This window comes from Vespula vulgaris, chromosome 3, assembly GCF_905475345.1.
Source record: "Vespula vulgaris chromosome 3, iyVesVulg1.1, whole genome shotgun sequence".
Taxonomy (NCBI): Eukaryota; Metazoa; Arthropoda; class Insecta; order Hymenoptera; family Vespidae; genus Vespula; species Vespula vulgaris.
Genome location: NC_066588.1, coordinates 4787501 through 4814268, shown reverse-complemented (window position 1 = coordinate 4814268; position 26768 = coordinate 4787501). Strand labels below are relative to the sequence as shown.

The 26768-nt window shown below is 32.5% G+C and overlaps 1 protein-coding gene across 6 annotated transcripts in view; it reads left to right on the top strand.

Annotated features, from left to right (window-relative positions):
• The window catches only part of LOC127062415 (poly(rC)-binding protein 3), a 195488-nt gene that overhangs the window by 147113 nt on the left and 21607 nt on the right, over positions 1–26768 (top strand). For 3 of the 6 annotated variants that reach the window (XM_050990588.1, XM_050990587.1, XM_050990589.1), the window contains exons 3-8: positions 1365–1421; positions 2005–2403; positions 3861–4265; positions 18503–18599; positions 19208–19487; positions 24828–26768. The exon at positions 24828–26768 is cut by the window's right edge and continues 78 nt beyond it. In XM_050990588.1, coding sequence (XP_050846545.1) covers positions 1365–1421; positions 2005–2403; positions 3861–4265; positions 18503–18599; positions 19208–19487; positions 24828–25209 — 1620 coding nt within the window. In that variant the 3' untranslated portion in view covers positions 25210–26768. The remainder of the gene's footprint in view (positions 1–1364; positions 1422–2004; positions 2404–3860; positions 4266–18502; positions 18600–19207; positions 19488–24827) is intronic. The other 3 variants (XM_050990590.1, XM_050990592.1, XM_050990593.1) reach the window with 3 other exon arrangements.

Below are 26768 nucleotides of genomic sequence, written 5' to 3'. Positions count from 1 at the left end.
GCTTACCCAGAAGCCTAGGCGATGACATTATCGCGGGGTCAGAACGTGTCAGAGGGATAGAAAGAGATAGGAACTGTGTGAGTTGCCCTGGACATACCACGCTTGCGTACCTACATGAAACTAATTATAGTTTCACGTACCGAGCGTGTCCAAGTCCACGCTTACCCAGCACAAGCTTTATCTATCTATCTATCTATCTATCTATCTATCTATCTATCTATCTACATATTTATCTGTCTCTATCTCTGTGTGTGTGTATGTGTGTGTATGTTTGTGTTTGTGTTTGTGTTTGCTCTCTCTTCCTTTCTCTCTCTCTTTATCTATCCATCTATTTATCTATTTATCTCTGTGTGTGTGTGTGTGTGTGTGTGTGTGTGTGTGTGTGTGTGTGTGTATGTATCTAACTCTACTGGTCACATTTAACCTTTTCCTTTTAACGATAAACTTTATCGATGTTAATAAATATATAGTATATTATATATAAATATAATAAATATATATGTATATATATATATTTCTTTTTACTATTATATATTAATAATAATATATGTCACTATAATAATTAAATATAGAAAATTAGAAACACTTTTAACTATTTGTAATATTCTACATTTAACAACGTTATACATTATAATATTAAATAGATATAATTCTGTAATTTTCTTGAAAATTATATTACACGCATACGCACACATGCATAGTAAATAGAGATATTTTGGGAAACACTTGTGTGCATTAATCTATTAATGTCATGTATTCCGATCAGTTAGAAATTAGTTGTTTGATATTATAGTAGGCAGTATTATAGGTAAATTATCGTCGAATCTTGTTAGTTTAACATTGAAGGAATATAGATTGGATCCTACTTGGTATGATAAATTGATGGGCGGCAGTAAGATGCAGGTGTGTCTTTGATGGATTAGGTTGAACGCTTGAAATACGGTTGGTTCTCTAGATAGTTCGACACGCATTATCGAACTTAATAATACGTGATAGATCAACCTACGATGATTTTAGCAAATTTCTCTTCTCATGTATAATGAAGTTAATCGACAAAATAGCTTCTCATTGTATGTTTATAGAAAGATACAGACACACGCGCACACATATACGTATATGCACATGTATACACATACAGAGAAAAAGAGAGGGTACTTCCAAGTTAAATCGAATTATACTGAATGAACGATAATCTCTCGTTTCGACGATACTAACTCGTAAAATTTAATCACGTTCTACCAACGCGAAGCATCCGATCGATCTATACTTTTTCTAATGTCTTAATCAGTCGATAGATAAGAATATATATATAGAAAAGAATATAATAATTTCTAATGGTGTTGTTGTTCTTTTTTCTGTTACAGGAGGTAGGAAGTATCATCGGGAAAAAGGGAGAAATCGTCAAAAGGTTCCGCGAAGAGGTAAGTAATATATATATATATATATATATATATACAATATTTAACTTTTTCGTGACGACAGTATTCGTAATTGATTGATACACCATAAGTTAATATTTGCTGGTTATAAGTTTTATACTTGGTTTTATAATATTTTACGTTATATAATTTGTTAGTTAAATAGAACAGAAATAAATTATAGACTTGTAAGAAAATATTATTTATTGCTACATGAGTAGCAATAATTAATGACGAAAATACATATATATCTATATAATCTATAATAATAATTTTTAAATACAAATAACAAACTAATAATAAAGATAATAATAAAATATAAACGAAAATTCATTTTAATTTCAATATATATATAACACACACACACACAGACCTATGATAATAATTTTTAAATTTTATTATTACATTATTTCAAACATAAATACAAATCAAAAGTTAATGACAATAACCATAATAAAATATAAATTAAATATGATTTGACATTTAAATATGTCGATAATAAATATATAAATAATACAAATACTACAAATAATCTACATATATAATAATCGAAATAACGTACGATATTATTTTATTTCAATAACAGTCCGGTGCAAAGATCAACATATCCGATGGATCTTGTCCTGAACGGATAGTGACCGTAACCGGGCCAACGAATTCGATCTTCAAGGCGTTCACGTTGATATGCAAGAAATTTGAGGAATGGTGCTCCCAGTTCCACGATATCCAGGGTGGTGGTGCCGGTGGTGGCGGTGGCGTACCAAGGCCACCCATTACACTGAGACTGATCGTACCAGCTTCTCAATGTGGCTCGCTCATCGGTAAAGGTGGCTCGAAGATCAAGGAGATTCGTGAGGTTACAGGCGCCTCGATTCAGGTCGCCTCTGAAATGTTACCGAATTCGACCGAACGAGCGGTCACCATATCGGGCACGAGCGAAGCTATAACGCAATGCATATATCACATCTGCTGTGTTATGCTAGAGGTACGATTTAACAAAGATTTGAACAAACATTTCTTTTCTCGTTTTCCTTTTTCTTTCTTTCTCTCTCTCTCTCTCTCTCTCTCTCTCTCTCTCTCTCTCTTTTCTTTTCTTTTCTTTTCTTTTCTTTCCTTCTCTTTTTCTTCCTTTTTTTATCCATCTTTCTCTCTCTCTCACTCTCTCTCTTTTTTTTTTGGATCGCGATAGAGTTTCATTTTTATGAAAAATTTGTTTTTCTTTCTTTTCTTCTTTTTCGTGGGGTTAGAGTACGATTTAACAAAGATTCGAACAAAAAAATTCATTTCCTTTTTCTTTCTTCTTTTTTCTTCTTTTTTTCTCCTTTTTTATCTGTCTCTCTCTCTCTCTCTCTCTCTCTCTCTCTCTCTCTCTCTCTCTCTCTCTCTCTCTATTTATCTTTCTATATATATATTTTTTTTAAATCATGATAGAGTTTCATTTTTATGAGGAATTTATTATTTTTTTTTTTCTTTCTTTCTTTTTTTTGGGGTTCGAAGTGTAATGTTTTTATCATGCCATAAGTAATGACGATCTTTTAGAGTAAGTTTTGAAATGACGCGTATAGGAAAAAGAAGAAGAATCGTTTACCTATTTATCATTTTGCTTACCATTTTGATTTTAAAGTTTCAATGTACAAGGTGATTGAATTCTCGTCGTGAAAAACTTTCTTCTTTCAAGGGACATACAAAGTCTTTTTCTTCGTCCTCGAGTCTCGATAGTTCCCTGAACGAATCTTCTTTGACTTTAGATTCGTTATTATACGTTACAAACTTTTGCTTAGTACACGGATCATAAATTTGACATATTCCATTTATTGCTGTTATTGTCGTTAGCAAGAATATATTGAAAAATAAGTTTGAAATAATTCTTCGATAAGTCCGTGACAACGTTTATTTTCTCGATCTTAAATCGACGTGTGTAACATTAAAACGATAAGCAATTACTTCGAACATTTTGCGTATTCTAATAAAACGAGTCGACCGATAAAAAAAAAAAAGAAAGAAAGAAAGAAAGCGACATTACTTATGGAACGATATAATAATACATAAGATAGTAATTTAAACATTAACAGTTTCGACGATTCTCTATCGTAATTGAAACCTCTCCAATACCTATCTCATTGAGAAATTATAACAACCTTCTGTAAAAACGATCCCAAATATTCAATTGATTTATTCAGAAACGAGAAAGAAGAGGAAGAAGAATAAAAAAGAAAAAAGAATTTTACCTTCATCTAAACCATTTCGAATGATATCTATTGAACGAAATAATAAATCGTTAAATCATTGAAAACTACCTCATCAAAATGTAACTCTGAAAACTCATATATATATATACAAGTATACAAATATACAAACATAAGTAATAAATGTCTAACGATACAAAGAAATGAACTTAATCACTGTATTCGGCTTCGTGCGTTGTTCTTTTTTCTGTTTCAGTCCCCTCCCAAAGGTGCCACGATCCCTTATCGCCCCAAACCCCAAGTTGGTGGGCCACTGATCCTGGCTGGTGGGCAAGCCTACACCATCCAGGGTAATTACGCGGTGCCCGCCCACTCGGACGTAAGTACAGTATTGCCATTGCCCGCGCCCGCTGCCGGGCCCACCCCGCCCTCGCTGAACACCCAAACTTTGACGACCTCGCCCTTCGCGGCCCACCCTTCCTCCTCGGCCTTTGCCGCTTCTCACGGGCATCCGCTCCTATCCACCGCCCACCTTACCAGCCCACATCATCCTCTACACCCAAGCCCCTTACACGCCAGCGTGGCAGGCCTCGCCGACCCCCTGCTGAAGAGTGGACACTTGCAGGCAGCCCTCCCGCCCGCACACCTCGTGGCAGACGCCGTAAGTCTTTTGTTTTTCGTGATCCACCCCAATCCACCAAGAACAACCGTCTACTGCCACCCTTAAACCACCCCTTATACCTTCACTACCGCTCAAACTTTACCACCTTCCGTTGATTGATATCATCTATATATACATATATCTGTATATATGTGTGTGTATATGTGTGTATATATGTGTATGTGTATATGTATATAAGTATATGTATATGTGTATATACATATATACGTACATTTGTATTCTATGTGTATATATATATATATATATGTATATGTATATGTATCTGTCTTCTCTTTTCTGATACACTCCTACACACATATATATACATAGTTCACTTACACATGCATCCAACTCTACTACTACTACTACTTCTACTTCTACTACTTCTACTATCACTTCTACTACTCTACTACTTCTTTTTCTTCTTGTTCGTTATATCCACTTTTGTCCTTAACCCTTGGCAGGTTTTATCTTATCTTTTGGTACAAAGAATCAGACGATGATGATTTTTCTTTTCGTTTTTTTCTTCTCTCTCTCTTTATTTATTTATTTATTCCGTTTCTTTACTCGATATTAGATCTTCGGTATTTAGCAATAAAACTCTAGCTAAATTTTCTTTGTTATAATTTAATATAATTGTAGATCGGTTTCCTTCGTTCATTAATTGTCGGATAAACGCAAAGGCCAGCAAGTACTTATTCTCTCTAGTAGGTGCTCTCCAGTGATATTGAACGTTAAAAGGGCCTTTCACACCCTCTACGTTACGAGTAACCAAGCAAACACACAAGGCTACGATCACGCAATTTAGTTGGTGCCAACATTGTACATACGTTGCGAGACAAGGTGGTGGGTTTTGAAATTCTAGCCACGGGTCAGGGGATATCGTCATTAACTCGAGTCTCTCTTAGTCTTGTTCGTCAGTATGTCATAGAAAAGGATTACCCTCGTGACCGCTGGAAAATTAACGGTGACCGTTCGGAAGACTATATTTTCTAAAAGCGATCGTAAATTCGATTTCTTCTCGTTCTTTTTTTATTCATTTTCTTTTCTTTTCTTTTTTTTTTAATTCTTTTTTTTCTCTCGTACGATCGAAGAAAAAAATTTGCTCCGTTCGTGTTACGAAGGAATCATTTTTTTTTAATTTCATTTAATTTTATTTTTTATAATCGTATAACAAAACTTGATCCTTCCTCTTTCTTTTTTCTTTCTTTCTTTCTTTCTTTCTTTTTTTTTTTTTTATTTAACGCAAAAAATTTTATGGTATCGAAAATATCCACTTTTGATTTTTGTTATAAAATTTATTTTACTTTTATATATCGCGTCTTACATAAAAAAATATCTCGAGAAAGTATATCGAATATCGTATTTTGTCAAAATCATCGTCTTTAATACAAAAAAGAGAAAGAAGAAAAAAAATTCGACTCTTTTCGCGATGACAAAATTTTTCTGATATCGAAGACGAAAAGGAAATACGATTTTTCATGAAAAAAAAAAAAAAAAGAAAAAAATTGCTGAATATATTATTATATACAGTTTTTATTTCGTATATAAGAAAAACTCAACTTTTCTATTGAATAGAAAAAAACGATCTATATCCTTGCACCAAATCATGATAAATCCTGATTCATGGACCGTTGTAAACAACCCAAGGTCAAATTGGCACGGTTAACAATAACAAAAAAGAAAACAATAGTAATAACTGCGAGAAAAACAATCTTTTCGTAAACAACTCTCGAACGTGCATTATCAACATCATCATCATCATCATCGTTATTATTATATATTTGTCTTCTCTTTCCATCTAATATTTATCATCGTTATCTCGAAGAACTTTGATATTTCGTTTAACTCGACTCGTTATCACTTTCTTAACTATCGATTCTTAACTATCGTAATCGAATAATCTTAACGGAAAATTCTCTATTTTTCTATTTTCGCGATGAAAATGTTAACCGTTGATTTAAACCGATTAACAATCGGTAGCTTAATACTTTTTCTCTTTGTCCTTCGACAATTGAACTAATAGGATTTCGAATATTGAAGTCCTTGAACGCCTACTATCGGCACACCAAATGTCTAATCGTATTATTATATACGACTAGAGATCGTTGTTAATATTGTGATTAATTCGAAGATAAAAAAAAAGAGAATTCGTTCGATCGTCGATCGATCGAAACAAATTACCGATTTCGTTACTATATATTAAATCGTAGAAAAGTTAAATCGTTTGATATTAAATTCCATTCAAATCAAATTTTATTCTCGAATCAAAAAAAGAGAGAAAAAAGAAAAAGAAATCTATCGCGTCTATTAAGATCTATCAATTTCAAATCTCGTTTCGTTAGCAATGCCAATATGGCCGAAGGTGTCTCGATTTGATACAAAAGAGGGAAAAAAAACAAAAACAACAACATCAACAATAACAATAACAAACAACAAAAAAGAAGCAAGAAGAAAATTTATCGATTCAAAATAACGTTACACGAAACTCTTAGGCCACCTGGAAACCCTTACACTTTTGTCCCATACCTTTTCATCCTTTCTCTCTCTCTCTCTCTCTCTCTCTTACTTTCTCTATCTCTATCTGTCTATCTCTTTTCTATTACCTTATCACCATATAACACGCATCAATAAACCTCGAAAATACCATGGCTTTTTTGCTCGATGTTTTTCCCCGTCACTCCAAATACGTACAGTCTCGAGAAAATCTTCCAGAAAGAGTGTGAGAGAGAAAAAGAAAGAAAAAAGATCATTTCTAATTCTCTTTATCTCTTTTCTATTTGATCTCTACAAAAAAAAAAAAAGAGATAAATCTTTTACAGAGATTATTTAGTGAATGTCTTTTTCTGGAACGAAAATTCAAGACTGCGCGTTTTGCTAAACGTCTACTCCGATAGCGTGACTATTCATCATCGTCTATTAACGAGTATTCGTAATAGTCTCTTCAGTATCACTCCTTTCTTTCTCTCTCTCTCTCTCTCTTTCTCGTTCTCTCTGTGTATCTATATCTCTATCTCTCTCTTACCTTTTCTCTAAGACGAGAGTATCAGAAGTCAAAAGACCTTTAGATTTCCTCTCTGAATTTTCTTCAAGTATTTTCGTTATCAAAGTCTATTGATCCTTTCTTATTTCTCTCTTTCTCTATCTCTGCCTCTCTGTCTCTCTTTTTTTTTTCTTTTTCCTGTCTCTCTCTCTCTCTCTTCGATATATTTTTTTTCTTTTTCTTTTTTTCTTTCTTTTCTTTCTTTTCTTTTTCCTTTTCCTTTACTTGGAGTAAAAGGATCGTCAGGATGCAATATAAAATGAGCTCAACTTATATTTTCGACGTTTACCGTCCAACCTCATTACCTATCGTTCTCATTTCTTTATATATATATATATATATATATATATATATATATATATATATATATATTTTTTTATTTCTTATTTTCTTCCTTTTTCTATTTTTTTTTAAATTTAATTTTTTTCTTTCTTTTTTTTTTTTTTTTGATTTTTTCTTCTCTACTTCCTCGTCAAAGACGAGTTCCCCTTTCTTGATAACGAGAAATCTTACCTACAAAATCTTATCTCTAATAATCTCAGGAAGAAAAAAAAAATCGCGATATAAGCGAGTGTGTGTGTTAATGTACCATCTTGGATCGTGCAATTAATAGCTTTTTGCTAAATTAGGAAATAACTAGATACGATGAAAAAGAGGAAAAAACGATTATGAGGTCACGAGCTTCGGAGATTCGGCTTTTTTTTTTGCTTTTCCTATATATCGCACGTTAATGTTGCATATATCATTACGTGTTATTATGTGTATGCATATATTGGGTGTTTATTTGTCTCTATGTTTATATGTATACGTAAATTAATCTTTATGTATACATGTATGTATTATATTATTGTATCTCTCTCTCTCTCTCTCTCTCTCTCTCTCTCTCTCTCTCTCTCTCCCTCCTCCCCATCTCTATCTCTATCTCTTTCTCTTTCTCTTTCTCTTTATATATCTTCCTTCGTTATTTTCTTCAATGTTTTCCGTTTAATTGACTTTTTATAATTATTATCTTTTTTTTTATATCAATATCTCTCTCTCTCCTTCTCCCTTTCTCTCTCTCTCTCTTTCTCTAATACACATATACATATACACACACCTTTTCATTATCCTGGACCAGTGTCTAAGTGTATATGTCTCTATCTATCTTTATCTATCCATCTATCTATCTATCTATCTATCTATCTATCTCTCGCTCTCTCTCTCTTTACTTCCGCATGCTTGCGATTGATATTTGGTTGAATATGAATTCTTTGCCCTTTCTCTTTCTCGCTCTTTTCTTTTTCTTTTTATTTCTCTTTTGCAGCAATAGGGAAAAAAGAGAAAAAAAGAAAGAAAGAAAGATCGAAAATCGCTTGTGGCTGTACTTCTACTATTACTCTCTCTATTTTTTTCTCTCTCTCTCTCTATCTCTCTATCTCTCTATCTTTCTCTCTTCCTCTTTACTTTGTGCATAGAGAGGAAGTTTCGTGCATGCCGTTTACTACACGCGCAACTTTGTCGACGACGACGACGACGACGACGAATTGCAACGATTTTTCCAACTTTCGAGAGAAAAAAGGAAAAAGAAAAAGAAAGAAAGAAAAATTGTTTTACAAAAGAAGAGAAAGATGTTTCCGTTGAGACCCGTTTTCTTTTTTCTCTACAAATTTTGTGTCAGACGAATTTCACATGAAACTTTTATTATTATTGTTGTTATTATTATTATTATTATTTCTTTTCTTGTTTTGTTTTATTCTATTTCATTCCATTTTATTTCATTTTTGTTCGTTTGTTTTTCGTGATTTTTATAATCTTTTCTTTTCTTTTCTTTTTTTTCATTTTTTTCTCCCCATCATAATTCGTTCTCTCTTTCTCCGTCCTCCTTTTTTTCTTCTAAAATTTTATATCAAACGAATTTATGGTTTTGATTTCATTATTTTTTTATTTCATTTTATTTATTTATTTATTTTCTATCATTTATTCTACATAATTTTTTTACTCTTTTTTTCATCATAATTTCTTCTCTCTCTCTCTCTCTCTCTCTTTCTATATACATATATATATATTTTTTTTAAATTTATTTTACTGCGTTTGTTCTTCGTGATTTTTATATTTTTTCTTGTTATTTCTCCCTCTCCCCTCATTGCCCATACCCATACATAATTTCTTCTTTCTCCCCTCTCTTCCTCTCTCTCTCTCTTTCTGTCTCTATTTGTCTCTGTCTAACGCGTAAAAGATGGAAAAAGGTGTCAAGAGTCCGTCGACCGAGCAACGGGTTGCCGTTTTGAATACGGGATAGCAATTACCGCAATATGCAAATAGTAGTCGTAACGAGTAGATGTGTATCACGCGGACGATTAAACTTACGGTTTAAATGACAACATAAACGGGGCAACTTTTATTACTTTTAGTGGTGATGCTAAAAGGTGCTCTCGTCGAATAACTTAGTTGAAAATCTTGTATAAAGTCAACTCTATCTCTTTCTCTCTTCTTTTTCTTCTACTTTTTTCCCTACTTTTTGTACTTCTTCTTTTTCTATTCTTTATCTCTCTTTATCATAAAAAAATCGTTACTACATAATGTCTCTCGTCGTACGCTCGAGCAAGATCTTTTCAAACACCGTAAAAATAAATAGTAACAATAATAATAACAACACACACACACACACATATATGTGTATATGTATATGTGTAATATAATGATATTATTATGTCAAATATATAATTTATTGTTATATACTTATAATAATATAATATAATTACATATATAAAAATAACAATAACAACAATATAAATAATAAAGATTGTAATATGAGATTATTAATATGCGCATATATATATATTTTTTTTATATAATATATTAACGTATATATGTCTAATTCAATAAGATTATTATTGTTATTATTTATATCTCCGCAACGATCGTCGACGATGCAATTTCGACGATTGTTTATTTTTTCTATTGCTTACTTAAAAAAAAAAAAAAGTTTTGTTTCTTTGAAACCATTTTTTATAACAAAGCATCGAAACGACATATTAAAAAAAAAATGAAAGAAAGAAAGAAAGAAAGAATGAAAAAGAAAAGAATAACGAATTAAATGTTACTCCATTGAAACGAACGAAAGAAAATCATGAATGTAGGACGATCGTCACGGAGAGACGATAAAATTGAACGTCGTCGTCGAACGGCGAAAAGAATCTCGAAATGAAAAATAATCATTTCGTGGTTCTTATCGATCGTCGATTGAGGGATAAGCTTCGCATGGATTATTCGCTTTTAATAACTCACGTGAGTCGTACGATAGACGCGTCGTCGCGAATTAAGACACATTTTTCAAGGATCGATTTTCAAACGATCGGTATGATCTATCGATCGAATAAAAGGAAGAAACGAATGAACTAATGATAGAGGAAAATGGGGTTGGGTTGGCGGGAGGGTTATAAACGAGTTCGAAAACCAGTTTACTACGGAGAGAGAGAAATGACGATGATGATGATGATGGTGATGATGGTGACGGTGGTGGTGGTGATGGTGATAGTGATGATGATGATGGTGATGATGACGATGACGACGACGACGATGATAATAATGATGATAGTGATGATGATGATGATGATGATGATGTTCAATAAAAATCATTAGAAATACACAAAAAAATTCTGCTCTAGTCCAATCACGAATACGACATTTTGATAACGGAATTCAGTTTTTCTTTCTTTTTTTTTTTATTTATTCTTTTTTTATTATCTCGTTTTTCACGTTTTCAAATTTTTGATATTTCTCGATTACAACGCTATTTCGTTTTTTCCTCTTTTCTATTTTTCGAATTTTCTTCTCTTTTCTCTCTCTCTCTCTCTCTCTCTCTCTCTCTCTTTTTCTCTCTCCCTTAATTAATCGAATATTATCGCAAAATTTTTTTTCAACGTCATAATATATTCTCCCATTCCTCTCCTCGTTACTATATTTTATTTTTGTATTTTTCCTTTTTCCTATTTTGCTTTCTCTCCTTCTTCCTCCCTTTATTCATTTTTTCTTTCTTCGCTTTATTCTTCTTTTATTTTTTTTCTATTTAATTTTGTCCACATAAACAACCATGGAAATTAAAGAGGACGAACTCGCGAGTTTGTACGGATCGACGCCGCCATTTTCTCTCTTCCCATCGTCTTTCATTTATTTATTTATTTATTTATTTATTTATTTATTTATTTACTTATTTATTTATCTCTACTTCTTTCTTTAGTTTTTTCGTTAGTCTGTTTATACATCGAGCTCAGAACAGTGAGAGAGGAATGAAACGATCGATATTGATTTAGTCAGACCTGTTTCATTTTTTCTCTTTCTCCCTTCTCTCCCACTTTCTCTCTATCTATCTCTTTTTCTCTCTTTTTCTCTCTCTTGTCGTCCGACGAGCTCGATGGTGGGCTCCAGCAAACATAATTACCAGCTTTTCCGCGAACGTTTGCTAATTAGGAACTCTTTTTCTGCGTACGGCTCGAACGAAAGGGCAAACATTGCCACGCCGATGCTGTCGACGCTGCTGCTGCTGCTGTTGCTGCTACTGCATCTCTCTCTCTCTCTCTCTCTCTCTCTCTCTCTCTCTCTCTCCCTTCCTCTCTTTTTTCTCTTTTTCTGCATCTATCTTTCTTTCTCTTTTTCTCCCTCCGTTCTCTGTTGACGGAGTGAATTATTAAAAGGGCGCGTTCGAACAACCCCCTGATCCTCTCTCTCTCTCTCTCTCTCTCTCTCTCTCTCTCTGTCTCTCTCTCTCTCTGTCTCTCTGTCTCTGTCTCTGTCTCTTTCTATCTCTCTCACTATGTCTCTTTTTTCATCCGTTCATTCGTCTGAATATCTCTCCTCTTTTCGGTCTGCATATTTCCTCGATCCATTTTTATTTCTCTCTCTCTCTCTCTCTCTTTCTCTCTCTCTCTCTCTCTCTCTCTCTCTCTCTTTTGTTCAGTTTTTTTTTACTTTTTTTTTCGGTTTTTGCTGTTCACTCCGACACGGCGGATCCAACTATTCGTTCGAAAAATTAAAATCAAATTGGTCGAAAATCATTGATTCGTGTCGGATGCGTGCAATCGATCCAATTCGTATTGTTCGTATTCGACGAAATAAAAATTCTCTTATCTTTTTCTTTTGTTTTTTTTTTACTTTTTTTTAATCCAGAAAACAATAATCAATTGATAAATATCGTTATCAAAATGTCATCTCGTTCGTGTTAACGGAGCTTGAAAATATTTCTGGGATTTTTTTTTACGTATCCCTTCGAACGTTGAACTATTAATGGCCTTGTCTTTCTTGATTTTATATATTTCGATAAAAAAAAAAAGAACGGATAATTTATACGGAAATATGATCCTTTTTTTTTAAATATCGTTAATCGTTTTGGGTTTTTATCTTTCCATTTCTCTCTCTCTCTGTCTCTCTTTTTCTTTCTCATTCTTTTTCTTCTTTCTTTTTTTTTATTGTAATGCTTTTCTTATCTTTTCTTTTTTTTTCTTTTTTAATATACTCCATTTTCTCTTTCTATCTTTTTGTATCTTTCTAGTTTAATCACATTCTGCTTTTTTCTATCTCACAATGAGCCACTTTTCTCGAACGAAACGTTGTTCGAGAGGGTGGGTCCATTATCATCAATAATAATAGCTTTGTTAAACCTATGGGAAACGCTACAGAAAACACAAAAAAAAGATAAGATATTATAATATTTTAACGATGGATAATAAACAACAAGAGAGCGATTTCGAACGCGATATATATCTACATGTACATATATGATGTGTATATACGCATATATACATATATATCACATTATATAGGTATATAGACATATATGTGTATATATATATATATATATATATATATATATATATATTATATACGTATACACGTGCGGTAAAAGATAAACAACTACAACTACAACAAAAAATATGCATGTGTGGCACGAGAAAAGGTAGATTTACATAGGTATAATTATTACCATGTTGCGCTTTTTATCTATTTCTCACGATCCCTAATATACTATTTAAGTTTTTTCTTTTTCATTTTTTTTTATTTTTGTTTATTTATTTATTTACTTATTTACTTATTTTTTAATTGAGTATCCTTCTTTATTTATTTACTTTTTTCTTTCTTTTTATCAATCTGTGTCTGTCGAATTTTCGGCTTACAAAACACGGATATACATATACGCGTACGTATACATACATACATATATATATATATTCTTATATACATATATATGTATATATATATTTTTTCTCTCTTCTCGTATATGTATATCTCATTTGCTTTTTGTCCTCGTTTAAAGTATTCGTTATTTTTATTCTATTCTTTATCTCTTATCAGTTATTTTTTTCTCTCTCTCTCTCTTTTTTTTTCTTTCTTCATTTTTCTTTTTCCTTTTTATTTTTATACAAAAGCCTGTCAATCCCAAAAGAATATCCCGCTTATAGTCCGCACACTTGACCATTTTTTCTCATAAACCTTTCTTCTCTGATTTTTCCAATATAAAATTTTTCTCGGTTTTATCTATCGTTAATAAATCTCGATGCTTGACAATCGTCAAACCTAAACCAAAAAAATTCAAAAAAAAAAAGAAGAAAAAGGAAAAAGAATTACAAGTTGTCAAGTTAACAAATTTTTTTCTTCTCTTTTCTCTTCCTCTCTCTTTTTTTTCTTTTTTTTTTTTTTTTTTTAAACAGTCAAACACAAATTTATCGTAGAAATTATCTTTATAGAAAATGTCAAAATTGTCAAAATTGTGCGATGTAACATGCAAAAAAAAAAGAAACGAATACCTATTAAAGAATTAAAAAAAAAAAAGAAATACCTCCCATAAAAAAGGAAAGAAAAAAAATTTACGCTTTCATCGTCCTAACGCGCGAGCATACATACAGCTTCTCTCATTCACCATCTCGCTTTCGAGAATATCTCTATCGTATAACATATCACCATTTTTTTTCTTCTTCATCCCCTGTCCCCCAACATCCCTCTCCTGTCTCTTCTTCCGCACCCTCTTTCACGACCGATGTCGACTCCCTAATTAATTTTTTCATCCCTTAAGTTCAACATCCTTTCTATTATAACAGCAGTATCAACCTTCAATTAGAAAAATCTTCACGTTTCCGAGGTTCCTCCCTCGTCCCACCCCATTCCACCCTACTACCCCTTTTTTTAGAAGAGCATGGCTTCGTGCACTTTTCTTTTTTTTTTCATTTTCCCCCCCTTTTTTTAATATATATATAGATATAGATACATAGCTACGAATTCAGCGAGAAGATAGCGCGAGGGTGGGCTGCCCTTAACAAAAAAAAAAAAAAAGAATAAAAGTAAAATAAAAAAATTAAAAATAAACAAAATGTATCCACCGTATCCTCTCTTCAGCAGGTTAGAGGATAATGATCCATTTTATTAAATATAGATATTTGGAGATATCGCGAATATCGAAGGAAAAAAAAATATGAAAAGGGAAATAGGATAGAATTTCTTTTTCCATTTATTACTATTATTATTATTACTATTACTATTATTATTATTATTATTATTATTATTATTATTATTATTATTATTATTTGTTTTTCTTTTTTTACTTCATTTTATCTTTTTTTTCCAAAATCTGAACGTCACGACGTTAATTTTCTTGTTTATAAAAGAGAACTATGCTCGGTATAATATAACCTTTGACATTCCACTTTCGCACGTTATGTTACGTGTTGTACATTGATAAACGCTGAACAGTGAGACAGACAGAGACAGAACGAGTGACGAATATATGTGTGTGTGTGTGAGAGAGAGAGAGAAAGCTTGTTCTGTCCAGAGAATGGTTGGATACACCTGCTGGCTGCGAATTCGCGTATTACAGTATACAACCAACGTCTCATAAATCAAAAGTGGATGGCTTCAAAGGGACGTCTTTCGTGAGGGGAGAAGAGTGGCATTTTTGTCCGAGATTTAAAAAGAGCGTAGAAAAAGAGAAAGAGAAAAAGAGATAGATAGATAGATAGATAGATATATATTTATAAAAGCGTGTATTAGCCGTCGTCGTCGTGGCGTTCGTCATAAATTTAAAAACATCCTTTAATAAACGAAGTCACGTGCACGTTATGTTAGTTTAGAAAACATTGTTAGAAGATAGATCGATTCGTACTTCCGGTACTCGGTGAAATTCATTTATTTATTTAAGAGGGATGCGAATTTTTATCCACGATTCAAAGTAAAAGGAAAAAAATTTTAAAAGAAAAACGAGAAAATCCTTCGACCTTTGCCACCCTATATACACGTATACATACGTACAAACACATCCGTCTCTCCCTCTTTTTTCTCTCTTCGTCAAATTGCGAGAGAAAAAGAGATTGAGACAGAAAGAATAATTTTTGTTTTCCTCATTCCTTCTTACTGTTATCGTTGTACATCTTTTTTTTTATTTTTCTTCTTTGATCTTATCCTTTGTTATTATTGTTGTTATTGTTATTATTGTTATTATTATTATTATTATTATTATTATTATTATTATTATTATTAGTCTTCGTTATTATTATTTTATCTATCATTGTTGTCGTTTGTGTTTGTAACACTATAAACAAACTTAATTATTTGAAATTTATTAGTGCTCCTCGAAAATTGCTAATATATATATTATATATTATCCTAGTATATACTAAATGTTTTTTTTTTTTTTTTATGGAAACTTTTTTTACATAGTTTCCATAAATGGAAAAAAAAAGGAAAATGAAGTGATATAAATACGATCGAAACTTTTAATTGAAAAAATTAAATTTTATCAAATTGAGAAATATGAAAAATTTTTATTGAAAAAAAAAAAAGAACAAAAAGAAAGGATTGATTTATATTATTATATTACTTTCGAAGGCTATCAACGTTGTTGGATCATGAATTATTAATTCAACATACGTAACTTGCATAAATATATGGTATATTGACCTATCGTTAAAGGTAACTCGTTCGCCATCATTTTTAATCTTTCATCGCTAATAATCATTAACTTTTACCGTTCGATCGTGTACATCGATTTAGAAAGTTAAACAACGACCATATTTCTTCCTTTTTTTTATCTTTTTCCTTTTTTAATTTTATTTATCTTTTTTTCTTCTTTTTATCGGAATGAAAGTTCTTAAATTTTTCTTTATTTTTTTTTTTTTCTTTTTCTAATAAAATCCACGAGATATAATTATTCTCTTTCTCTTTTAACTCTTAACTTCCGTCTATTTGCCTTTCTCTCTCGAGTTATAATTCTACATATCTATCATCGCGCCTATAACGATCATTTTCACCAAACAAAAGTATACATATACATATCAAAAAATAACATACAGAATCAAAACATGTTATAATAAATCTATCACGACGAATATATCTTCGATTTTCAAACATACTAACACATAGATGCATGAAAATTGCTAGTCTCTCTCTCTCTCTCTCTCTCTCTCTCTCTCTATCTCTATCTCTATCTCTATCTCACTCACTCTTTCTATCTCTTTCTCTTTTTCTTCTCTATTCGAAACTCGATCTACTTTCACATTCTATCATCCCTCTCGGTCACTCGTCTCTTCGTTCACGTAAATGAACAAAAAATTATTCAATAGTGTATATACACATATATATATATATATACATACACATATACATATAAAATTAAAGAATGTAGGTATACATAACATATGCGTACGAATCACTCATAAATAAACAAAAAATTATTGAATAATGTATATACATATATATATATATATATATATATATATATATATATATATACATACACATATACTCACAAAATTAAAGAATGAAGGTATACATAACATATGCATATACATATGTTTATATATATAAACATTTCTCTCTGTCCATAGTTAATGAAATATTTACATCCTAAATTCTCCCCCAGTCTGCAAGTTCCTACCATCCGAGTAAATAATGAAAGCAACTACTACTCCCGCCAATATTACAAAACCCACCTGCAACAACAACCCCTCCTATCTTCGGATGACCAAATGCTGTCTATATCGCTATAGATATACTACAAGATAATATATATATATATATATATATATATATTTCTCCCGTAAAAAAATTAAAGATCGTTTCCTCCATATGTATATACATACATACATACATACATACATACATATGTTTATAATTCGTGTTTCTAAGAAGAAAGTATATCGCTGCTAAATGAGACTAGCAAAGCATTACTTTTCTTCTCTCCTTATAAACGTCCATGATCCTAGAACATAGTTGAATATCGAAAACGAATCGACGACAACGTTTCGTATGACGGGAGGATATTTTTGTTTTTTGTCTTTTTTCTTTATGTATGTATATATAAATTATTCGTCTCCGTGTCTTCATTTTTGTTCACTTTTTTTTTCTTTATACATTATCTTTATATTTACGTTTACGTGAACAAGAATCGATGATAGAGAATATTATTAAAGAAAAAATTGTACATATGTATGTATATATATTTGTGTGTGGTGGAATCAATCGTCGATTCGATTTTCTCGAATCTCGTTTTAAAAATTAGTTCTCTTTGAAAGATTAGTTAGTTTCATAACGTGCACATCGACAGCACTAAGAATGAATACCCTCGTTTAGATATATTCAATTAATATAGTATACGTAATTATTTTCAATATAGTACCATCATCGATATATAAATGTATTATGAATTGGCTATAGATAAAATAGAAGAGAGAAAGAAAGAGTGAAAGTGTGTGAATGAAAGAGAGAGAGAGAGAGAAAGAGAAAATGTAAAATACTGAAAATGAAGAAAAAATCGTAAAAAAAAGTTCGATCATCGAAATGAAAAAAAAATTCTGATTTTCAAGATCAAAGATCGAGAAACGTTCGAAGGATCGTAGGACAAAGGAGAACGAATCAAAAAAAGAAAACGAGCGAGCAAGAGAGAAAGAGAGAGAGAGAGAGAGAGACAAAGAAAGAGAAAGATGGAATGATCAGAATCATCCATCTTTCTCTTTAAAATAAAAATAAAAAAAAAAGAAAGAAAGAAAGAAATACAAAATAATTCAATTGAAATTTGAAAAGAGTTTCTCGATGCGTTTATCGGTGTCTTCGTGAGGCTTCAAAGCAACAGCATCCTCTCTCCCTTCAGTGCTCCCCGAATTTCAATGTGATCCACCTTAGAAACTTAGCCATTTTTTTTGTTGAGCGAAGGGTTTCTCCGTCGTTGTTTCAGATGGGCAAGCTTGGCAGTAATCCTCTTGCTGGCTTGGCGGCTTTGGGCCTTGGTAGTCTCGCCACTCCTGCTAATACCGGTGGAATTAATCCGGCAGGTAAAACAATTTCCTTCCTCAAAAACGTTTTTGCCAATCTCTTACAAAAAATTATATTACTTACACATAATATATTATACGCGTATATATATATATAATATATAATATATATATATATATATATGTATGTTTTAATATATATGTTTAATATGTTTTAAATGTTTTTTACTTTTTTATATATATACATAAAAATATGTATATATATATGTATATGTATATATATATATATATACATAAATTTCACATGTCTTTTCTCAGGCTTTTCTCAACGCTGGATACATTATCTCTTTTCCTAATCCATAGAAACCTTATGATTAGAAAACTACCCTGAAGTGTTTTTCTTATTTTCCATTTTTTTTGTCATGTGCTTTTTGTTTTTTTTTTTCTTTTCTTTTTTAGAAAAAAATAAAAGCCTTAATCAAGAGGATATTTTAATACTTGTGTTTCAATCGTTCAAATATATACGTGTATGCGCGTATGTATATATATATATATATAAATATATGTATATACATACACACACGTATATAATGTAAATTGTATCTACGTGTCTCTATCGCAATTTGATTTTTAATCGGTGATGTATAAAAAAGAAAACATTTTTATAGCATTGGCGGCACTAGCGGGTAGCCAGTTACGTACGAACAACACGAATCGGCAACAGCCAGCGGCGAACAATCAAACGCACGAAATGACAGTGCCGAACGAGTTGATTGGTTGTATCATTGGCAAAGGTGGTACAAAGATAGCTGAGATACGTCAGATATCAGGTGCTATGATCAGAATTAGCAACTGTGAGGAGAGAGAAGGTGGTGCCACGGATCGTACGATCACCATTACAGGAAATCCGGACGCTGTTGCGTTGGCACAGTATCTCATCAATATGAGGTGAGTCACAGTACCTAACTTAGGCAAAAAACATGCCCAAGTAACTTTTAACCCTATCAAGGGCCCCAGTCACCCTCGTCGACCCTTTTTTACCCCTTAACACCCCCTCGCCCCCTTTTTTATAAACTCTCTATGACCAAAAAAAAAAGAAAACAAACAAAAAAAAGAGAATATCTAAAAGAAAAAAAATATTACACGCACGGAGAAAACAAAAGGATAGAGAAAAAAAAAGAAATAAAAGATTCGATATTTTGCGGACAGGATGAAGCGTTCGGACGTGTCGAACGTTCTTCGTGTCCGCCATTTTGTCTTTCTCCTCCGCTTTTCTTTTACGTACGCGTACTACAGAGAGAAAACGCGGGGGGAACCCTTCGAAGAAACCAGTCGAACTCGTCCCGGCTACGTTTCGCGGTGGATTTAGCGGTATGCCATGTATATATACATATATACATATATATATATATGTATGTATATATATACATATATATTACAATAATAATTATTATTTTGTATGATTATAGCGATATATATTATGTTATATATTTTATATAAATATTTATTGACACACATATTTTCATCGGTCTTCTTCTCATATATCAATGTCTCTTCTTCTTTCTTTCTTTCTTTTTTCTTTATTACTTCTTTTTCGTCGTTAATTTACTTTTAGTTCTACCCTTATTAATTATATTATTATTTAAAACAGAAGTTAATTCGAAAGATGGATCATATCGATCTTCTAATCGGTTCGTTTTATCTTTTCGGATTCTTTTCGGACATTTAGAATTGTTTCGTATTTTTTAATCCATTTTCTTTTTTTATCGTTCTTCTTCATGATTCTTCTTTTCTTCTTCTTCCTCTTTTTCTATGTATTTTCTTTTGTTATTATTTTTATCGTATCCGCACGATCATCGACGACGCTGCGATCGACGAGTTCTTTCGAAAACGATAACCTGAATCAATCCTGAAAAAAAAGAAAGAAAGAGAGAAAAAGGGAGAGAAAAGAAAGAACAAACAAATGAACAAAATCATTTCCGCGAAAATGGATGTACCGAAGATGATCGTCGAACGGCGCGTCGTCTAAACGTTACGATACGATGTATGGCCTGGCGCGAAGGATTTTCAAAATGGCAAAAAGAAAAAAGAGAGAAAGAAAAAAATACAATGATGAGAAATACAGCAAAATCTGATTAAAAAAAAAAAAAAGAAAAGAAAAAAGATCTCTCTTCGTGCCAGACCACTGATTTTAAAGAGATCAGAGAAGAAGACAGGTGAGATATGAGTAGGTTTTAAGTTAAACACATACAGCAGAGTGAGAGAGAGAGAGAGAAAGAGAGAGTGAAAGAGTGAAAGAGAGAGAAAGAAAGAGAGTGAAAGAGAGAAGACATCATCGAGGTTGTTCAACGTATTCAACAGGGTGAGAGAGTGAAAGTGAGGCTGAGCAAGACTGGGTGTGTGTGTGTGAGAAAGAGAGAGAGAGAAAGAGAGATGGAAGCAGCCCTCGCATTCTCGCAGCGTCTTCAAACCTGATGACTACGACGACCACGACGACAGCAACAACGACAACAACAGCAATAACGACACCAAGGAGGACGAGGAGGAGGAGTTGGAGTTGGAGTTGGAGTTGGAGATGGAGTTGGAGATGGTGATGGTGATAGAGATGGAGATGAGAAGGAGGGTCTTAATCCTTTGTTTCCAGGTCCTGCCTTCCAGGTCCAGTACCTTCTTGAGTATCCTGCAGACACACATCTCCGTTTTTTCAACATCTGTTCCCAATTGTCGCTGGCTGTCCTTTCAAGCAATCAATACCGACAATTTAAAAAAAAAAAAGAAAGAAAAAAAAGCTAAAAAATATTTCACTGTAGTAGAGAGAGAGAGAGAGAGAGAAAGAGAGAGAATGAGAGAAAAGAGAGAGAGAGAAAGAGAGAATGAGAGAGAGAGAGAGAGACCAGCAGGTCGTTCCTTCGTTACCGATTACTGATAAATATCCTTTTCGCGAGTCCCAAGCAAGCGATGACGATACACACACAAACACACGACTTTTCCTTCCTTTTTTTTTTATAAACGAATACAGCTTTTTTAACGCATATATATGTATATATATTATTTTTTATGATTATGTACATAGATGTATACATATATTCTTCACGAATGTAAATTCAATCACGTGTTTGAAAAAAATCATCGACGGCTTATCAATCTCTTTTTTTTTATTTATTTATTTATTTATTTATTCTTCTTTTTTACTTTCTTTTTATATCATTCGGGATAAGAGTAATCAAGAAAATATAATGTTTGTTAAAGCAAAGTACGCACGCACGCACGCATAGCACGCAAAGAGAGTGGGAGGGAGGGGCAGGGAGAGAGAGAGAGAAAGAGAGAGAAAACGCGTTTCCTCGTCATCAGCGTTATCGCTTTTTTCAAACACATTCTTAATTTTTTGTATGCTTATTCTCGCTGTGTATCATCGCTTTTTTATTATATTACCGAAATCGTACGTACGTCCACAAATGTGTTTTTAGAATCTTCCTGCTTTTTAAATTTATATATATATATACATACACACACATGGACACATAATCTCGTCGTGCTGGCATTTAAATATACAATAATACATAGTTGTCTCTCTATGTCTGTTGATTAATTGGAACTATGGGACTAACACATGGACAACGTTATATATATATATATATATATATATATATATATATATATATCGGCGACGTTAGACGATCAAAGGTGTGTGGTTGTAGTCACTAACGCATAGATAATAATCATCGATGATGATAATGACATGATAATGATGGTGATGATGATGATGATGATGATGATGATGATGATGATGACGAGAGACAGCAAATAAAAATGGCCGATCGTTCGATCGGTTCATTCGATAGACACGATTTCTCCCTGTTGCATATATATATATATACAACAAGCATACATTATGAAGCATAAAAAATGGAACATAGACACACATACACATATACATACCTTTCTCACGTTTATAATTATAATCCATTTATATATTTTATTCCAGATTGTCTCACTCGCATTTTTTAGCTACTGCATTAACAATTATATGCAATAATAATAACCGGAATTAAGTAATATTGAATTTACCCTGATAAATTCATTTCTCTTATGCTACATACTCGTCGTCTCTCTTTTATCGTTCATCAAATTTGTTATATATATATATATATATATATATATATATATATACACATACACACACACATGTACGTATGTGATATAAAAAAAAACCATACGTATGTGTGTATATTTTTATTTTCTTTCGGCACTTTGTCCGCGTGATGTCGCCGTCGTCGCTTTGATCGATCGGTCGGTCGGCCATTTTGTCGTCAAGCGTAAAATCGCTCAATTCAAAATAAATTTATCAAAATAAAACAAAGACCGAGCGTTCGAAGCGTCGTATGCCTTTTCAATCACGTAAAAACGAATACACCATTTTAATTTTCATTTTCCTCGTGAAAACTCAACGGTAATTGCAAGGACCAAAATGATTTTCTTTCTTAAAAATGTTATGAAAATGTTATGATCTTCATGTTAAAAGAAGTCACACGATTTTCTTCGTTCGTATGAAAAGAAAAAATCTCGCGTACTTGTTCCATTCTTTTTTTTTCTTTCTTTTCTTTTTTGTCTGTATACGGTTCGTTCGTCCTTGCTACCCTTGAGAAAGAAGGAAAGAGAAATAGAGAAAAGGAGAGAGACGAGTACGTAGTCGAGATAGAGCCTCGTGCTCGTCTCTTTTCAATGTCTGCCATTTTGCACCGCATCTTTCGCAGCGCGTCTCGTTCAACTGCGACTGTTTTGATATATATATATAATCGCTTATTTCTCTTTTTTCATTTACGTATATGTATATATATATATTTTTGCTACCTACAGCACATACATAATAATTTCGACCGTATTAATTGGAGGGTGCTTTCCTAGCAATTTTTTTTTTTCGTTTTTTCTTTAATATATTTTAACTAATATTGAGCATAATCTTTTTATTTCTCTCTTTTTTTGTTTTTCTTTTTTTCTTTTTTTGATACTCATACTTAACTAAATAATGCATACTCTCGCTGGTATTAATTGGTAGAGAATGGAAATTAACAAAGGGTTAAAATTTGATGTCCAGAAGAACGAGCCCGTTAGCGTTAGAATGAATGAGAGAGAATGTGTGCGTGAGAGGGAGAAAAAGAGAAAGAAAGAGAGAGAGAGAGAGATAGAAAGATATATTCCTCTACCACACACGTAGCCGGCGTACGTGAATGTCACGCTGCATAGAGTACCTCTTGCGCATTATATATATATATATATAGCTCTCTTAGCCTTTAAAACAGAAAAGGATAAAAAAAAGAGGACCTTCCGATTTATTTATTTTTCACATTTTTATTAATTTTTCTAAATAATCTTCCTTCACTCGTTTCGCCCGTTTTTTAATTTTTTTTATTAAATCGTAGCTCTTTTTACAAGTAAATCTCGCTCGATCATATACATACTCGCTGGCTTCTCTATCGTACCGATTAAACCAAAAAGAAAACGAAAAAATAATAACGATCAATGAAAAAAAAAGATTCGTTTATCCTTTCCTTATTATTTGTATCACATCTCTTTTGTTTTTTTTTAATCTTTCTTTTTTCTCTCTGAGGACTCGATCGATCGCCACAAGCTTGTATGTGTCTCGAGCGCAAATCTGTTCCACTCTTTTTTTCCCTAAATTAATTAATCCTAAGCTCCGTATTTCTTCTTTATATATATATATATACATATACACATTGTATGCTTATATCTGTCAATCTCCTTCAGCCCGTCTTGCATAATTCGCAATCTTACAACCTATTTATAATCTCAATCGTTCACCCTTTACCTTCTACTTACACAACCAACCTTCTGAATTACTCATTGAAAATTTCAAAAAGAAAAAAGAATCATACCGCTAATTTTATACTTATATATATATATATATAAAACTCTCTTCCAATTAATTAATATATATATTTATTTATTTATCTATCTATCTATCTACTTTTTATCTTCATTATCTTCTTTATATTCTTCTACTTCTACTTCTTCTACTACCACTTCTTCTTCTTCTTCTTTTTTAAAAATATTCTTTTCATTACGAGATAAAAATAGAGAAAGAGAAAGAGAGAGAGAGAGAGAGAGAGAGAGAGAGAGAGAGAGAGAAGAGAGCGTGTGCGTGTGAGTGAGAGTGAGATAGAGAAAGAAAGAAAAGATAAAAAAAAAAGAAAAAAAAAAGAAATGCTTAAACTGAGAAAAACGTCTTTCCCGCCCTCACCTTTTTTACATTTTGTGTCTTTTCCCCAGTGTCGAACTGCAGAAAGCTAACCTAGAGGCCCAAAATACCCAAACCCCTGGCAGCGGTACCACTCCCGGGGCATCCGGGGCCAGTGCTTCCCCCTCTACTACCACTACCACTGCCTCTCCCTTGGCCAGCGCCATCCCCTTGGCTCAGCTGCTAAGCAAGCCAGGAGCCCTGAACGCCCTATCCAGCCTGACCGCCCTTGGCGGACTCACGGAATTGCTAGGTGGCGCTGCTGGCGCTGCCGCCTCGGCGCTACCTGTACAGACGACCGGCGTGCACCGATCGCACAAGGCGTTCACGCCGAGGATGCGCAGCCCGGGTGCGCCCGGACCAACTGACAGCGGCAAATTCAAATCCGAGCGCACCAAATACAACCCGTACTGAGTTGCTGCCGAAGATCACCAAAGGAGTGACGATGACCTCGCGGGAATCTGATCGCGTCTCTTCTTAATATTAACGGGAATGAAATGAAAGGAAAAATAAAAAAGGAAAAGAATCAACAAACACACGCGCACACACACACACAGACACAGACACATATTAACAAATAAACGAACACGCACGCACGCACGTATGTACATATATACATACATGTACACATACACATACCATATATACATACACGTGTGCACATATTATGCTGCTGAATTAAGACCTGAAAGGAGGGAGCCTCACACGCAACACACACATATACAAATTACGTATATAGATAACAGTAGTATATACTTTTATTATTAACTACTTCTACTACTGCTACTATCATCATTATGATTGATTGATTGATTGATTGATTGATTGATTGATTGATTGATTGATTGATTGATTGATTATTATTATTATTATTATTATTGATTATGATTATTATTACTATACTATTAGTACTACTATTACTACTACTACTATTACTACTAATATTGTCATGATTATTATTAATCATTTATTATTATTATTATTATTATTATTATTATTATTATTATTATTATTATTATTATTAATGAGAAGGGATGAACGAAAATGAAAAAGAAAAAATAATTATAACGGACGCCAGGGTAGCGGCAAAACCCGGACAAAGACTCGATCGTGAATCGCTGATTATATTTCCTTTTTCTACTTTTTTGTTCCTTTTCTTCGTCTTTTGACTTCAAGATGACTTTTTCCTTTCCTTTCCCTATAACTTCAGAAAAAAATCATGAAAAAATCGAGACGACCGATTTGCGAGCGAGTCTTTAGAGCCTTTAGAGCCGATTTTGAGTCTTCTCTCCGAGCATACATCTTCTAAAACTTTGTTACACTTATTTTATTTTATTTTACTTTTTTTTTTCCGTACATGAGAGAAGAAAAGAGAGAGAGAGAGAGAAAAGGGGAAATAAAGCTCGCCATAGATTCCGTCGATGCGACATACTTATTTCCCCTTTCTTTTTTATTTTTTTTTGTTTTCTTTTTTTTTTTTTCTTTTTTATTCTGCGGAATATCGTTAAAGTATTTGCTCTAATCTATGATTCTCTCTATGGAACCAAAATTTTTTTTTTTTTCTTTTTTTTTCCAATTTTTAATGATATTGCTCGGAGAATAGACCCGTAGATCGCGTATACCGTTTGCGGAGAAAGGATAGCATTTTATATACATATGTACGTACTATATATATATATATATATATATATCTATACATATATATATATATATGTATATAGTATACACGAACACGTACACGATCTTATAGATCTTATATAAGCGTAATTCTAATTACAATTATGTATTAATTAATATCGATTGCCGTTTTACGCAAGACCTTTTACCTAGCGTATGGTTAGTCCAATGTAATTTTGTCTTTTAGCTATTAGTAGACCACTTTATCGTGAGAGAGAGAAAGAGAGAGAGAGAGAGAGAGAAAGAAAGAAAGTATGCAAGAATATTAAATGAATGAATGAAAGTACAAATGTGCA